Source organism: Ornithorhynchus anatinus, chromosome X1 (assembly GCF_004115215.2).
Source record: "Ornithorhynchus anatinus isolate Pmale09 chromosome X1, mOrnAna1.pri.v4, whole genome shotgun sequence".
NCBI classification, from domain to species: domain Eukaryota; kingdom Metazoa; phylum Chordata; class Mammalia; order Monotremata; family Ornithorhynchidae; genus Ornithorhynchus; species Ornithorhynchus anatinus.
In genome coordinates, this window is record NC_041749.1 from 84162348 (window position 1) to 84180433 (window position 18086).

General features: G+C 47.6%; 1 protein-coding gene across 6 annotated transcripts in view; it reads right to left on the bottom strand.

The window, feature by feature from the left end:
• The window catches only part of RBM6 (RNA binding motif protein 6), a 113050-nt gene extending 96727 nt beyond the window's left edge, over positions 1-16323 (bottom strand). For 3 of the 6 annotated variants that reach the window (XM_029050949.2, XM_029050951.2, XM_029050946.2), the window contains exons 1-2: positions 16208-16323; positions 2988-3100 (exon numbers count right to left, since the gene is read on the bottom strand). In XM_029050949.2, the coding sequence (XP_028906782.1) occupies positions 2988-3031 (44 nt within the window). In that variant the 5' untranslated portion in view covers positions 3032-3100; positions 16208-16323. Of the gene's footprint in view, positions 1-2987; positions 3101-13460; positions 13483-15431; positions 15535-16207 lie in introns of those variants that run through there. The other 3 variants (XM_029050952.2, XM_029050947.2, XM_029050948.2) reach the window with 3 other exon arrangements.
• Between the last annotated feature and the right edge of the window lie 1763 nt (positions 16324-18086).

An 18086-nucleotide genomic window follows, 5' to 3' on the forward strand; every position in this document is an offset into this window, starting at 1 on the left:
GGCATTACAAATAGTTCTTAACGCCATCAAACAGCACTCATGGATAGTATTGACCTTGAAATTTGAACTGTGCTCACAAGTACAATTAATAAGAGACATGCGGGCTTGCTCAGCTTGGGCCAATATGTAATTCAAATCAACAAGACCTAAATAAAAATAAACCGATTCCATTTACATCTACAGTCTACTTAAGAGTAGAGAGAAAAAAACTAGAGTGATCAGACTGGAAAGCTCCAGATTATTACAACTGAAGTATGTGACGAGTAAAGTATCGATAGTTGGCTGGCAGGGTTCACAGATGCTTAACTGTTGGGGCGTAGCCCCTGTCAAAAATCCTTCCGAACACACCTGGTGCAAAAATTGAATCCAATGATAGTGTAGGAAGAAAGGCAGTATATCCTCTTAGCCAGAGAACATCCACACCAAGTTCCTTAGACCTATTCTCTGGAAGGATTCCTGCAAAATGGGCATCTCATCTAGCTGCTGACAAGCGCCTGAGAAAATGATTCCACCCAAAGGCACATTTCAGGAGAACTGAAAGAAAGACGGTCCACTGAAATTCATACATCACATCTTTTGTTAATTGTGCTCGTAGGCTTCAGATTTAATTAGCTAGTCTATCTCTCTTCTGGCCAACTGTCGCAAATGACAAGCAGTGAGCACAGTCAAAGGGTGGGAAAGTGAGGTTGCAGGCAGAAGTGACAGCTTAGAAGGGATCAGAGGAAAAGATTGGCTATTCTGACAAATACATTGGGACGGGGTGGGGAGGAAGGTCATGAAAGGCCCCCTGACATCAGTGACCATTAGCTAACTTGTACTTTAACACAGCAATGAAGTAATTCTGGTGAACAATTACACCAATCTGCTTGACCAACAAAGTATGATAATATGAGACTTGGATAACCTGAATACTTCCAAACCTGAGGCTAACAGCTCTTTCATCAATAGTTGGGCAATTTGAATTTTTTAAAATGACAACTACCACCACCCATTAATCTTATACTTTAGGGTAACTACAAAGCCCCAGTAATATATATTATTTAATACTGACTAATTCCAAGTAAATGTTACAAGGACCTATGAGAAACATAAAGGAAAATGAGGTGTCTGCTGAATGGATTTACTCCTAATGAACCCAGATCACACCTGCATAATTTTGCATTTTACAGCACCCGACCCAATGTTACTTCCAAGGGATATTTAATAATGACAATACTTTACTTTTAGCATATCTTTTGTCCATATAAATCCCTCAGATAAACCCAATGGAGTAAGGATGTAAAGACAGATTCCTGTTTTGAAAATGGATCAGCAGTATATTTAAAATCTGGGGCTTCAGAAAGGAAAAAAAAACAAACCATCAGTGCTTTCTCCTTTGGGCCTAAGTCACTGGTCTCTTGTCTTGAAATCACCCCACTGGTCGACCATCTATCTCCCTACTTCTTCTCTACCTTTCTTAAAAACAAAAGAAAAAAATGACCTTTTTTTAAATTAAAAAGAGGGAATCAGAATCCAGGGCAAGTGGAAGCTTGGCTTGGAGAACCCTACAGACAGACCGGGCTCTAAAGTTATGCCAGACTTGGATATCCTTGGAGCCAGAGGGCATAGCATAGCGGTCCTCTGTAAGAGTCAGGGAGGCAGAGCTAATTCACCAGATGCTTGAAGCAAGTTCCTGTGAGCCTCCTAGGGCTGCAAAACCCAGCAATCCACAAGGACAACAGCATACACAAGACACTTTCCACCTGTTTGCTCCCAACCTTCACCCCTTCCACTCCCCAGAAGGAGACTGAGTCAGCCAGGCAGATACTGGGAACTCAGTCCAGTCTAGGGTGGATTTAGGAGGCTTCTTAAGGTGAGGGTTTCTTTTTGGGGCAGGTAGAGGGGAGAAAGCGGGGGTGGTATTTGTAAAGCACTTACTGTGTGCCAGGCACTGGGATAGATACAAGCTAATCAGATTGGACACAGTCCACGCCCCAAATGGGGCTCACAGTCTTAATCCCCATTTTGCAGTTGAGTTAACTGAGGCACAGAGAAGTGAAGTGACTTGCCCAAAGTCACACAGCAGACAAGTGGTGGAGCTGGAATTGGAACCTGGATCCTTCTGACTTCCAGGCCCGTGCTCTATCTATTAGGCCACGCTGTTTTTCCAGATTAAGATTGAAATCTACCAGAAAAGGGGGCTAGAGAAGATGCACAGGCAGAGACAAGAAGAGCCCAGGCCTCACTTTTGCTCTTTGGTCAGCACACGCTCTCCTAGGCAACACCCAACTTTTGGTATTTGAGGGAGGTCGGCAGAGGGAGGGACTTCAGCTGCCAAAGCATTTGAATGTAGTCATCCATCTTGCTATTTTAATAAAATTTTTCTGAGTGCTAAAAATTGCCTCAAAACCTCATCTAGGTATGCAATTTGATCCCCCCGCCCCTAGAATTTCCCCGTCACTGAGACAACAAAACTGTGTATTGAAACTTTAAAGACTCTATAATAGAGAAAGGAAGCCTGCAGAAAAGATTAGAAGAGAAGAAAATGGTTCTGATGCCAGAAATCATTTTCTTCCTAGTAGTTGAGGGGATTTTTTCCAAAAGAAGACTAGAACAAGCCTTAGAGGAAAAAATGCAGTACTTATAGGAACTGAGTTTTTTTCTCATTTGCATAATCACTGGAAAGTAACTCGGGACTACTCGATGGAAAAACTGAGAGATCAAGGAGCAGAAAATTTCATGGAAAACATAAATTGCATTAACAAAATGCAAAATTACCATCAAGTGATGAGAAGCCAAAGGCAGGGCCGTTCTGAAACCGTTTGCTATAACAATATAGTTTACTCCTGAAAATGTGGTCACTCTTTCAGAAATCTAGATAAATGGCCAGGTAGTAATCAAGATCTGAAGAGAAGGTTTAGGGGTAAGTTTGGTAACAAGAGGCCTGCTAATGTATTATCTACTGGGACTGGACACCTGGTAGCAAAATTCTAACTCTTGACACTCACCGGAAAGGGCCGGTCCTGTTAACCGGTCGAGAGTCGCCCCACATTTCTTCTCGTGTCAAATGGGCCCCAGGAAACTGATTTGCTTTTCTACCAAGTACTGGTAACTGCGGGACCTGTTGGGAGACAAACCGTGACAATAAGATTCAGGATTGAATCTAGGACTTCTACCCAACTTTACTTATCAATATTATGTCATTTCGGGGTACATTCAAAGATAGCGATACAAGAAACGATCCCGAAGCCAAGGCGGAGACAGAAATGATCCTCATAATCTCATCTGGAGGCTACCCGTTTTCGGAGAACTTCTCTTTCGCTGCTTAAGCATTTACACTGTATAAACCAAAGGGGCTTATAGGGCCTGTGTCTAACCTAATTAACCTGCAGCCACCCCAGAGTTTAGAACAATGTTTGACACACAGTAAGCGCTTAACAAATACCATGAAAAAAGAGGAGGGATCAACCTCAAATACCCTGCCAAGAGTCAACTGGTCACCACTTTCTCTTCCTGTTGCTGGCCCAGCCCAGAAAATAAGTATATTCTGCCATCATTCCATCTCTCCATCTAGTGATGGGAGAATCCCCTTTCCAGTGAGTGGGGGATGCAGGTGGTGGCCCATGTATCCCTGCAAATGACAGAAGTCTCATTGCCCAGCCCTTCTTCAGAGCTCCACCTACCTAATGCCCTCACTTCTATTACATCCCCTTTGGAGCAGCAAGGAATTGGGCACGGGGGGTGAGGGGCGGCGCAGGAGGAAATTAAGAGCTACAGCCCCTCCGCTAATCCTCTTTGCCCAGTGCCTCTCCTACTCACTTTTGGACTCTGCCACAATTTAGGGGTGTCCATAATGCCACAACACTAGTCCTCTTCTACCATCTGCTTCTTTAAACACGAGGGAATTTGAAGGCAAAACTAATTGTTGAGGCTCCCCAGCTACCAATCTAAGAGTTATCTATACAACTGATAGCAGAAAAGGGCAGAAAAGGACCTATGCTTATAATTCTGTTCTTTTTTAATGACCTCCCCCCCTTTAATTTTGCATTCTTTAGTTTTGTGCCCATTGATAGTTTCCCTACCTGCACCGAATAATCATAATATCCACTGTGGTATTTGTTAAATGCCAAGCAATGTACTGAGTGCTGGGGTAGATACAAGATAAGCACGTCCCACATGGGGCTCACAGTTTAAGTAGGAGGGAAAACAGACATTGAGTCCCCACTTTGCAGATGAGGGAATTGAGGCACAGAGAATTTAAGTGAGTTGTCCAAGGTCACACAGCAGGCCAGTGCCAGGGCTGAGATTAGAACCCAGGGCTAACTCCCAGGGCCATGCTCTTTCCACCTCTCCCTTTCCCATTCTTCCTGGGATCTTTACATTGGCCAACCCCAAATTCTCATATTGTGGAAGATCCAAGATAAATAATTCTTCCAACCAATATTGGACACAACTATTGCCAAATTCTCTAGTAATGATTCTTTGAGTCATCAAGGCGGGGAATGGTAGGGGTACTTCATCATAGGGAGACAAGGCTCACTTTGTACCATAGGGCAGACAGCTGTCATATACATGGGCGGAGAAAACTGACATTAGCTTCACATGAGGAGACAGAGTAGTGCTTTAGATAAAGTTTCTCAAAATTACGCCAAAACCTAATTCCCAGCCAAATGTCATACTAGGTAGGAGTAGAGTAAGAAAAAAAATATTTGCAGTGGAGGGCTGAGGACTGAGAAAGAGGAATGTAGCCTCCTCTTCATTTCTGTGCCCCAAAGGACTCTTCTACCAAAGAGAAAATGGGGCATCCTATTGGATAAAAATTTAAGGACACCATAACCTGTTATATTAATATCTGTCTCTCCCTCTAGACTGTAAGCTCGTTGAGGGCTGGAAATGTGTATGCTATAGTGTACTCTTCCAAGCGCTTAGTACAGTGCTGTGCACACGGTAAGTGCTCAATAAATACGATGGACTGACTGACCCCCACTTCATTAGCGCTCTTTAAAATTTCTAACAATGAAGAGGTCAGTGGGCCAGGACAAAAGTTTCATGAACTTCTAAAGTGAAGGGAGAAACCTAATTGAGTTCTACCAAGCACCATGGTAATTCAAATCAATCAATCAATGGAATGTATTGAGCACCTACTAATGCAGAACACTACTGGGTGCTTGGGAGAGCACAGTAAAAGCCCTTAAGGGGCTTAAACTTTAATATGGGAGAGAGGCCGAAACAAATGAGCAGCATGGCTCAGTGGAAAGAGCACGGGCTTTGGAGTCAGAGGTCATGAGTTCGAATCCCAGCTCTGCCACTTGTCAGCTGTGTGTCTGTGGGCAAGTCACTTCACTTCCCTGGGCCTCAGTTACCCCATCTGTAAAATGGGGATGAAGACTGTGAGCCCCATGAGGGACAGCCTGATCACCTTGTATCCCCCCAGCGCTTAGAACAGTGCTCTGCACATAGTAAGCGCTTAACAAATACCAACATTATTAAATGATTCACAAATAGTAGGAATAGCAGGAAGAGCTGGAAACAACTAACAACAGTAAGAGAATGGTAGGATGAAATGAAGAAATATGTGAATAAGAGGCAGAGAGTCGATCGATATAAGCCACTGATCTTTATATTGCTATATAGAGAAGTGGTGAGGATAGCACAAAGGCATAAGGGGTGAGCAGGGGGTGGGACAGATGTAAGGAACAATTAGCGCACATGATTGAGACAGCAGATAAATCTGCTTTCCCTTCCTCACCCCAATCCTATTCTTAATATATATATATGAAATACACACATACACACACACTCATATATGTCAAATATTGCTGCCAACTTGGAGACACCAACCTATAACATGGGCAAGGAGAGAAGAAACAGCTAAGAACTTGGTTGTATTTTACTCGCAACCCTCCTGAGGATAATCCTGGGAGGGAGGTTTAGGGAGATTCGCCCCCTACGCCCTGGCTTCCCATGGTCCCTGGTAGCCTCCACTGAAGCCAAATCAAGAGAGTCATGGGCCATTTTTCCCTCACCACCTCTGATGCCCTCAGAAGTCACCTCAGGAACGGTCAGCCAGAGAGGGGAAATGAGGCACGATTCGACTGTGGGGTAAGTTGCCGGGAGGGCCCCAGGACCAGAGAAGCAGCGTGGTACAATGAAAAGAGCGCGGGCTTGTGAGTCAGAGTTCATGGGTTCGAATCCCGGCTCCGCCACTTGCCAGCTGTGTGACTTTGGGCAAGCCACTTAACTTCTCTGTGCCTCAGTTACCTCATCTGTAAAATGGGGATTAAAACTGTGAGCCCCACGTGGGACAACCTGATTACCTTGTATCCCCCAGCGCTTAGAACAGTGCTTTGCACATAGTAAGCGCTTAACAAATACCACCATTTAAGTAATGGAGAAGCAGTGTGGCCTACTGGATACAGCCCAGGTATGGGAGTCAAAAAGAGCTGGGTTCTAATCCTGGATCCACGACTTGTATGCTGTGACCTTTGGCAAGTCACTGCACCACTTTGGGCCTCAGTTTACCTCAACTGTAAAATAGGGATAAAGACAGTGAGCCCCGTGTAGGACAGGGACTGTGTCCAACCTGATTAGCTTGCATCTACCTCCCCCAGAGCTTAGTACTGTGCCTAACACATAGTAAGTGCTTAACAAATACCTTCCCAAAAAAACTCAAACTGGCAGGAAAGACAGACCCAAGACCAGCAGAGAAATCACTCAGGAGCCTGGAGTTTGACAAGGGAACACAGCCCATGAGGCAAGCAGCTCTTCAAATCCCAGCTCTGCCGCTTGTCAGCTGTGTGACTTTGGGCAAGTCACTTAACTTCTCGGTGCCTCAGTTACCTCATCTGTAACATGGGGATTAAGAGTGAGCCCCACGTGGGACAACTTGATTACCTTGTATCAACCCCAGCGCTTAGAACAGTGCTTGGCACATAGTAAGTGCTTAACAAATACCAACATTATTATTATTATTATTATTCCCTGCTTGGCAATGAAACAGATGACACATGGGAGGTTGGGGCTTCCTAATTTAGGGAAATGTTCATGTAAAGGAAAATAGGAACAAGTGGCATGCCCAAGCCCTTAATGGTGGAGACTGAGAGCTGACATCTGGAAGGAACTAGTTATGCCGTTTTCAAGTTGCAGATGGTCAGCCGGGATTTCTGATATAGATTTAACATTCCCAGAATGCCTAACCAATGAAAAAGCAAATTGAGTGGGGGAGGGGGAAGGGGGTGCATCCCTCATCTCCTGCGAAGCAGATGTATCGGTTTCATTATCAACCACAAAAAACATTTTGTTCAACACCCAACATGAATGGTGTTATGCCGGTTTGGGGAAAGCCTAGTCCTTGACTTTTAGGAGCTTCCAATTTAAAAGAGACAACCTTGACACAAAAAAAAACCCCAAATCAAAATAAAATAAAAACCTTCAATTTTTATTTCTTGCTGCCACTCTCCTCACAAACTGCAGCGCACAAGTTCCTGAGGCAACTGGCTCATCCTTCCACATAACACACAACCCTATTCCTCCAATTTTTCCAATCCATCTGCCCCGCCCCAGGATTACCTCAAATCTGTCACTGTGCTTGTCCAACAGGGCCCCCCTTCATCATTCAGCCCATGAGCCCCAAAGAGAAACCCTAACTCTACTCAGTTTTCAAGAGTTGCACTTTTAATACTCAGCAAGGAAGCAGGCTCCCAAGTACCCAGGCAGGCCCAGGAGCAGAAACATCAAATGAGAGAGAGTCAAAACTTTCCCCCACAACACTGATAGCTATTTTCTGGGCACGTTTCACTTATAAAAGGCACAAGGATTCTGTGGAAGCAATTATGAAGAGCGTTATTCCTGCTCACGAGGAAAATGCTGCTCGCTCATGCTCTTTCACTGTAATGCTACAGAAAAAGAACATAACGTAGACAACACCATATTGGGTCAGATCAGTATTTTTCAGCATTCTGCCTCCATCAATTTGACCAAAGGACATTTGGAAGAAGAAGGAATAGTCGTCCCCATGACATCCATCCTCCTGATTTTTTTTTTAAATGGCTAAGCGCTTACTTTGTGCCAGACACTGTACTACATACTGGGGTAGATACAAGCTAATCCGGTTGGACATAGTCCACGTTTCACATTCATTCATTCAACAGTATTTATTGAGCACTTGCTGAGTGCAGAGCACTGTACTAAACTCTTGGGAGAGTACAATACAACGATAAAAAGTCACATTCCCTGCCCACAACGAGTGGTGGCGGAGGAGGGAGACACATCAATACAAACAAATAAAATTACAGATATGTACATAAGTGCTGTGGGACTGGGACGGGGGGAGAGCAAAGAGAGCAAGTCAGGGCGATGCCGATGGGAGTGGGAGATGAGGAAAAGTGGGACTTAGTTTGGGAAGGCCCTTTGGAGGAGATGTGCCTTCATTAAAGTTTTGAAGAGGGGGAGAGTAATTGTCTGTTGGATTTGAGGAGGAAGGGCGTTCCAGGCCAGAGGCAGGAGGCGGGCCAGTGTTCAGTGGCAAGACAGGCAAGATGGAGGCACAGTGAGAAGGTTAGCACTAGAGGAGCGAAGTGTGCGGGCTGGGTTGTAGAAGGAGAGAAGCGAGGTGAGGTAGGAGGGGACAAGGTGGTGGAGTACTTTAAAGCAAATGGTGAGGAGTTTTTGTTTGATGGGCAACCACTGGAGTGTTTTGAGGAGTGGGGTTGACATGTCCTGAACTTCTTTTGTAGAAAAATGATTGGGGCAGCAGAGTGAAGTATGGACTGAAGTGGGGAGAGACAGGAGGCTGGGAGGTCAGCATGGAGGCCGATGCAGTAATTCAGGTGGGATAGGATGAGTGACTGACTGTATTAACGCGGTAGCAGTTTGGGTGGAGAGGAAAAGGTGGATTATAGTGATGTCATGAAGGTGGGGCCGACAGGATTTAGTGACGGATTGAATATGTGGGTTGAATGACAGAGAGGACTCAAGGATAATGCCAAAGTTATGGATTTGTGAGATGGGAAGGATGGTGGTGCCGTCTACTGTGATGGAAAAGTCAGGGGGAGGACAGGGTTTGGGTGGGAAGATAAAAAGCTCTGTTTTGGACCTGTTAGATATGAGGTGATGGGAGGACATCCAAGAAAAGATGTCTTGAAGGCAGTAGGAGATGCCTTGGAGAGAGAGAGAGAGGGAGAGAGAGAGAGATCAGGGCTGGAGATGTAGATTTGGGTATTATCCGCAAAGAAGTGGTAGTTGAAGCCGTGGGAGTGAATAAATTCTCCAAGGGAGTGGTGTAGACGGAGAACAGAAGGGGATTGAATTGAAGGGGAGAAAAGAACTGAACCTTGAGGGACCCCCACAGTTAGGGGGTGGGAAGCAGAGAAGCCTGTGAAAGAGTCTGAGAATGAACGGTCAGAGAGATAAGAGGAGAACCAGGAGAGCACAGCGTCAGTGAGGCCAAGGTTGGATAATGTTTCCAGAAGGGGGTGGTCCACACTGTTGAAGGCAGCTGAGGGGTTGAGAAGGATTAGGATGGAGTAGAGGCTCATGTGGGGCTCGCAGTAAATCCCATTTTACAGATGAGGTAACCGAGGCACACAGAGGTCAAGTAATTTGCCCAAGGTCACACAGCAGACAAGTGGCAGAGCCAGCATTAGAACCCAGGTCCTTGCTCAATCCGCTAGTCCACACTGCTTCTCAAAGATGAGCCATCTACCATTTTTAGTACTTTCCTGCTAACCCACCGTGGACCTCCAGTCCATGAATTTACCAAAAACCAAGCAACTCAACTTGGAACATAAAAAAGGTGGGACTTCTTTTTAAGCTTTCCCCTGCCTTAAACTTGACTTCCTTACTACCTTCTCCCACACTGACCTTCTCAAGACTCAAGCAGCGGTTCTCTCTCTGAGTCCATCATTGGTATTTACTGAGCACTAATTTTGTGCAGGGCACCGTACAAAGCACTTGGGAGAATACAATAGAATGGGTAAGCTCCTTGTGGGCAAGGAACGTGCCTAACGACTCTTTTATATGGTACTCTCCCAAGAGCGCAGTGTAGTGCTCTGCTCAAACTGCTCAATAAATACGACTGACTGAATTGGTAGACCTGAACCTGCATATAAGGAACTATTATCTAGTGGGGAAGACAGACATTATATTACACATAGGGGAAGGAGGAAAGTACAAAGATATGTACAGTGGGCAGGGTGTCTCAGTCCACAGTAAGAGCTCAATAGCATTGATGATGCTAAGTGTTGGGGTGACAGGATGTATATCAAAGAGGTATAGATCCAAGTGGATAGGCGATGCAGAAGGGAGGGAAAGTAGGCTGGGGAAATGAGAGGCCAATCTGGGAAGGCTTCTTGGAGGATATATAACTTTAGTAGGGGTTTGAAGATGGGGAGGGGGTCAGCTGACAATGAAAGGGGAGTTCCAGGCCAGAGGAAGGACGTGGGCAAGGGGCTTGCAGTGAGGCAGACGACCAAGGTACAATGAATAGGTTGGCATTAGAGGAGCGAAGTGTGCTGGCTGAGTCGCAGCAGGAGCTGAGCAAAGTTGGTATTATGGTATTTATTTAGCGTTTTTACTGTACGTCAAGCACTGAAGTAGGTACAAGATCATCGAATGGGACACAGTCCCTGTCTCACATGGGGCTCACAGTACAAACAGGAGAAATTTAGAGGTATTGAATCCCCGTTTCACAAACGACGAGACCAAGGCCCAGAGAAGTTAAGAGACTTGTACAAGGTCACACAATGGGCAAGTGGCAGAGTTGGGAGTGTGGCCTAGTGAATAGAGCACAGTCCTGGGAGTAAGAAGGATCTAGGTTTTAATCCCAGCTCCACCACTTGCCTGTTGTGTGACCTTGGGTAAGTCACTTCACTTCTCTGGGTTTCAGTTACCTCAACTGTAAAGTGGAGATAAAGACTGTGAGCCCCAGCAGGGACAGGCACTGTGTCCAACCTGATTAGCTTTCATCTACCCCAGCACTTACTACAGTGCCTAGCACATAATAAGCACTTAAATACCATTTAAAAAAAAACCACAACATATCTTCCGACACCTAGGGCCAGAGTCTTTCCACTAAGCCATGCTGCTTCTTCAGGTAGCAAGGGATCTTGGAAAGGAGATACTGTTCTCTGAGGAGACGAAGGGGCAACCACTGGGGAAGTGTACACAGTTTTTTCCAAAAAACGATCCGGGCAGCAGAGTGAAGAGCGGCCTGCAGTGGGAAGAGACCGGATGTAGAGAGGTCAGCGGGGAGACTGATGCGGTAGTGGAGGCGGGACGCGCTAAGTGCTTGGACCAGAATGGTAGCAGTTTGATTGGAAAGGAAGGGTCCGATTCTAGAGATGTCGTGAAGGTTGAAGCAACAGGATTGGGTGTGGGGGTTGAGTGACGGAGGTGAGTTGAGGAGGATAATGCCCAAATTATGGGCTTCTGGAAGAGGGAGGGTGGTGGTGTTGTCTACAGTGGTGGGTGACCCGGTTCTGTTTTGGACCTGTGGAAGTTTGGAGTCATAAAACAAAATAAATGGTGGTATTTATTCATTCATTCAGTAGTATTTATTTATTGAGCGCTCACTATGTGCAGAGCACTGTTCTAAGCACTAGGGGGATACAAGGCAATCGGGTTGTCCCACATGGGGCTCACAGTTTTTAATCCCCATTTTACAGATGAGGTAACTTAGTCACAGAGAAGTGAAGTGACTTGCTCAAAGGCACACAGCTGGCAAGCGGTGGAGCAGGAATTCGAACCCATGACCTCTGACTCCCAAGCCTGGGATCTTTCCACTGAGCCATACAGCTTCTCTATATGACCCACTTATCACCCAGATAGGTCGCCAGACCACCTTACTACCCCTTTCTTTGTCTAGATAGGGTCCACACCCCCTTCCTTGCTTTTTAATGATTATAATGATGGTGTTTACTGAGTACCTATGTGCCAAGAAAATCAGATCAGATAATAATTGTGGTATCCGTTAAGCGCGTACTATGTGCCAAGCACTATACTAAGCATTGGCGCACATACGAGCAAATTGGGTTGGACACAGCCCCTGTCCCACGTGGGGCTCACAGTCTTCATCCCAATTTTACAGATGAGGTAACTGAGGCCCAGAGAAGTGAAGTAATAATAATAATAATGTTGGTATTTGTTAAGCGCTTACTATGTGCAGAGCACTGTTCTAAGCGCTGGGTAGATACAGGGTAATCAAGTTGGCCCACGTGAAGCTCACAGTCTTAATCCCCAGTATACAGATGAGGTAACTGAGGGCCGGAGAAGTGAAGTGACTTGCCCAAGGTCATACGGCAGATAAGAGGCAGAGCTGGATTAGAACCCGTGACCGTCTGACTTCTAGGCCTGTGTTCTACCATTCGTTCATTCAATCATATTTATTGAGCGCTTACTATGTGCGGAGCACTGTACTAAGCGCTTGGAATGTACAATTCGGCAACAGATAGAGACAATCCACTAGGCCATGTGGAGCTGGGACTAAGAGGGAGGGGATTATCCCCCAATTTCCCTGCATTAGCATGGTTTTAGCATTTGCACGCTAGTCAATACAGCAGTCCTTATGATTTGTTTGCCTTGTATAAAAAAAAGAAGTCAGCCCAAATACACATCACTTAAGCTGCAATATGTATTCTCCATCAACTGTTTCTTTTGATCCTTGTAAGATCAGCAACTAAAATAAATCATTTTAACAGATGCTCTGATTGACATTTAAAACAAGAGGACATGTTTATAGGAAATATCAAAATACTCATATTATTTTAAGAAATGGCCATTTATAATCTCTCTCTCATTTGGGCAAGAAAATTTCAGAGATACATGAATGAAAGGGAAAGGGTGTGTGTGTATATATATATATATATATTTGTTTGCTTTTTAAAGATTGCCTGAAACCAGTACTAATTTTACTTGGCAGTACCAGGCGGGCTTTGGAATATAATTTTTGTCTGTTCCACAAAATGCCAAAATGGTTGACCTCCGCTTGTCGCCCCTCAAGTATGGTTATACAGCTTTGGGTGTACCCAGTTCTTCTAGAACACTAGGACTGCAATCTTGCAAAACCTCACGGAGTGGAAAACTCACCCCATAACATTCACCCATTCCGAAGCCGCATACACGATACTATGTAATTTCTTCAATAACGGGGCACGCTGGGCCCAAACGGACTCACTGTACCGGAAGGCTAGTTCCCTAATTATGCTCTAGCCAAAATGTTCACTAAAAGCGTACATCATATGGTAGAACTAAGTCTACAAAGTTTCTTGAAGTGAACCTTTTCATGGATTTTTCTCAGATGAGGAAGCGGACACTTAAAAGGGAAGGCTGAGTACTGAGAGAAACAAGTTATTGCTCAATTTTCATTCTCCCCCACTACCCTTCAAAACACACACACACACACACACACACACACACACACACACACAGGAAAAACAAGTTTTCAGCCTTGACCCCACAAAAAAACAAAAAGACCTTTCTATTACCTTTCCTATGGGCTTATAAATTCAGGCAGTTCACTCTCACTCTTTAGTCCTCACCGTTGTGAAATATTCAGTGTATTGAAGGCAGATTTTCACATACAGCTGGGGAGATAGAGGAGGAAGATAAACAAGCCAAAATCCTGGGGCCGGGCACCAGTTGAGCCCTGAAAACCCTGAACTCAGGTGTCTGGCTCGACAACCCACAAGGCCCAAGCCGACTTCCTGGGGTGGGCAAAGAACTGCTCACGTGTGCCCTGTGAGTGGCCGTTGAGACTTGTAGTTCCACTGAGGACCAAGAAAATTCCATGCCGTGTCACGCCATGTGACACCAGACCTCCATGGCCACATTTGCCTGGACTGAAGTAGACCTGGCCTAGGCCTGCCAACGGGAAAACTGAGGGTGCTCAAAATGGAGTGGAGGCAAGTGAAGAGACCACCCCATCCCACAGTGAATCTAGACCACCTTTCTGCAACTCAGCCAGGCCAGGCCCAATGCAGAATTCTAGCCAAGTCGCTGTAAATAACTCCAGCAGGGATTTAGCGGAGTAACTTTTTAAATCTCTTGCCCAAATTTTCTCTGAATGAATGTGACTGTCGGAATCAGGAAAGAGTTAAAGCTCTCCAGCCCTCCCTAATTCTCTTCGCCCATTTTCTCCAAGCACATCAGCCCTCTGCCCCCTCTGCCATCTTCTCTCATTTCACACATTTGCAGTCTATATCTGTGGAAGAACCCCACCCACCTCTCCTTTAACAACCCCTCTTCCTCTACATTCCTCAAAACCTACTCTTCTCAGGCGGCTTACCCTGAGCCATCTGGGGATCCCAAAGACGATAAAAATAAACTCCATGTGGGACACTCCACATTGCTGTGACTTCTGTGACTATTGGTCTGAGCTGTGAGGAGCCTGAAATCCTGCCACTCTTTTCCCGTTTTTCATCTTTGTCTTTTGTAGTTTTGTTTGCCTTTTCCTCGCGTGGCTATTCCAACTTCCCAGTTCCCCTCCCCATTCTCAGACCGTGGCTGGGGGCCAGGGATCATACCCATAACCTCACCCGCGAATTTCTCTCCCGGTGCTCAGCTCACAGTCAGCGCTTAATAAATACTATTAGAGAACCAGTGCGGCCTAATGGAAAGAGCAAGAGCCTGGGAATCAGAGGACCTGGATTCTAATCCCATCTCTGCTGTGTGACCTTGGACGGGTCGCTTAATTTTCTCCGTGCCCCAGTTATCTCATTTGTAAAATGGGGATTAAATCCTGCTCCCTCCTACTTAGGTTGTGGGGCCCGGGTGGGACGGACTGTGTCCAACCTGATTGACTTGTATCTACCCCAGTCCTTCGCACATGGTACGCACTCGACACGGACCGTAATTATTACTATTACCATTCCAAGGGGCTCCATCATTTGCCCCAGGTTACTTTCACTCTTTCCCTTTTATTTAGATCGTACATCGAACAAGGCCCATATTCTACATCCCGTGAAGCCCAAACCCTACACCGGTGATAAATATTATTAGGAATACTGTGTTACTAGGTCCACATTCCCGGCCCCGAACTCGGGTCACTCGGCCACTCCGTCTCTCCCTTGGGCGCCTGGCTAGCAATTTCGGTGAAGGGGCAAAATTATCGGCGGCAGCACGTTACACGGACGAGAAACTTGAAGAGAAACCAATCCACCCTATCGGGGGCACCAACGGAAATTCAAATAAATTCAGTTGCATCCGAAAAAATCTACTCGACCGGCAGAGGCATGGGGGCTCTCGGTTTCACAAGCGCCCCTGAAAATAGAGGGCAGGGCCCGAAGCCGTCCTCGTCTTTTCTACACCTTATGAAAGAGGTCGCTTTCATTTTCAGGACGGGGACAATGGAAACGCTGTCAGGACCGTTTCGGGGTCCAAATGGGCTGCGGACTCCCCGCTCCCCCCCCTTAACCGCGGGCGAAGAGCAAAACTCCCGACCGGCCACGTTTACCCACACGTATATCGTCCTCCTGCAACGGGCAAACTCCGTGACCCAGTTGGGCAGCGGGCAGGATCTTGCCATTTGGAAGAGGGCGAGGCAAACGGATGCCCCGAGTGGGAAGCGGGGGGGGGCGGCAGACGGAACGGAGGAAGTTCCCGGTAAGGAACGAGAGCTCGCTCCCCTTTTTCACGAGGAGATCAATCGATATTTCTGAGTAAACAGTGCTGGATCAGCCCAACGCCCCAGCCGGCTGGAGCTCCTCCCGCTTCCAGCCTAAACTGGGATCAAGTGGGATTAAAGACGAGAAGAATGGCGCTGTCGTTGCAGGCCCCCCCCACCTCCCTCCCCCGATTTTTCACGGGATTCCCGGGCCCTCGGATGGGAATGCAACGCCGGAGGACAACGCCCGCCGCTTCCGGACCGTAAACTCGTTGCGGGGAGGGAAGGGGTCCGTGCCGCTGTACTCTAAGCGGTCGGGAGATCCGATTGATCCGATTGATCACGCGGTGCCTCGGGGAGATCCTCCCCTCCCCCCCACCCCAGCCCCGGACTCTCGGTCGGGATGGGCCGAGCTCCCTCGTTGCCAGGCCTCCTCCTGCGGCCCGTGACAAGCCCTCGAGGAGGACGGCAGGCCCGGCCCGGCCTCCGCGTCGGGCCTGCAACTGCTACCACCGCCGCCGCCGCGCGGGCCTCACACGGCCGCTCCCCGCCGCGAGCCCGGGGAAGGCGATTCTTTCCTTCCGCCCTCTCCACCGGGCCTCGCTCGACCCGACAGCGAGGTGCTCCCACCTGAGCGAGCAGCAGTAGCAGCGGCGTCGTCGTCGTCGTCGCCACCTCCTCCTCCTCTGCGGCCGCCGACCCAAAGCGGAGGAGACCGGAACTTCCTCTCTTCACCCCCAACCCCGTCCGCTCCCGGGCCGCCCGGCCTCCACAAAGGCGCCCCCCTTGCCCCACCCCCCTCCCCCCGCGCTTCCCAACTCAAACCACCGAATTCCCTCGTTGGCCACTGGGAACTGGAGTCCGGCCACCAACGTCACGGACTACTACTCCCGGTAGGCGCCTCGGGAAGGGGCGGGAAAAGCAAGCCCCTTCCCCCTCCTCGCCGTCCAATGAAAGGCGGACTACCGCGCTCCTGCCCAAAACGGCGATCGGGAGGGGTTGCCGTCTCCACCGACAGACGCCCCGGGAGTCGGAGTTCGGCTGCGTCTCAAATGGGAAGTCCGAAGAACGCCCCCCGTTCCGTCCGCCGATCCCGTAAAATCAGACTCTCCCCCACCCACCACCACCTTGTCGCCGCAAGCCGTGCAGCATGGCGCGGGCCTGGGAGTCGTCAGAAGCTCGGAGGTGCCCGCCACTCGCCTGCCGTGTGACCTGGGACAGGGCACTTCACTTGCCAGGGCCTCAGTCACCTCTTCTGCAGAATGGGGACTAAGACCGGGAGCCCCATGTGGGACGGGGACTGTATCCAACCTGATCTAGGCTGAAGTCTGTTGCCGAATTGGCCATGCCAAGCGCTTAATACAGTGCTCTGCACATAGAATGAATGTGAGCCCGTTGGGGACTCTGTCCAACCCGATCTTAATAACGTTGGTATTTGTTAAGCGCTTACTATGTGCAGAGCACTGTTCTAAGCGCTGGGGGAGATACAGGGTCAAGCAGCGTGGCTCAGTGAAAAGAGCACGGGCTTGGGAGTCAGAGGTCATGAGTTCCAATCCCGGCTCCGCTGCTTGGCAGCTGGGTGACTGTGAGCAAGTCACTTAACTTCTCTGTGCCTCAGTGACCTCATCTGTAAAATGGGGATCAAGACTGTGAGCCTCATGTGGGACAACCTGATTACCCTGTATCTACCCCAGCGCTTAGAACAGTGCTCTGCACATAGTAGGCCCTTAACAAATACCAACATTATTATCTAGGCTGTGAGCCCACTGGGTAGGGATTGTCTCTATCTGTTGCCAAATTGTACTTTCCCAGCGCTTAGTACAGCACTCTGCACACGGTAAGCGCTCAACAGATACGACTGAATGAATGAATGAACTTGTATCTACCCCAGCACCAGAGAAGCCCCGTGGCTCAATGGAAAGAGCCCGGGCTTGGGAGGCAGAGGTCGTGGGTTCTAATCTCTGCTCCGCCGCTTGTCAGCTGTGTGACCTTGGGCAAGTCGCTTCACTTCTCTGGACCTCAGTTACCTCATCTGGAAAATGGGGATGGAGACTGTGAGCCCTACGTGGGACAACCTGATGACCTTGGATCTGGAACAGTGCTTGGCACATAGTAAGCGCTTAACGAATAACAACATTATTATTATACGGTGCTTGGTACCTAGTAAAAGTGCTTAACAAATATCATTAAAAAAGAAAGTAACGTTGACCCTCGTTAGATCAATCGGATTTGTTGAGCACTTACCGTGTGCAGAGGATCCTTCGGGAGAATACAATACCACAGAGTTGGTAGACACGTTTCTTAATCGGTCATATTTATTGAGCACTTACTGTGTACAGAGCACTGTAGTAAGTGCTTGGGAGAGTACAATATAACAGAGTCGGTAGACACAGTCCCTACCCACAACGAACTTTCGGTCTAGAGCGGGAGACAGACATTAAAATAAATTATGGAATCATACATAAGTGCTTTAGGCCGAGGGAGGGGCAAATAAAGGGCACAGATCTAA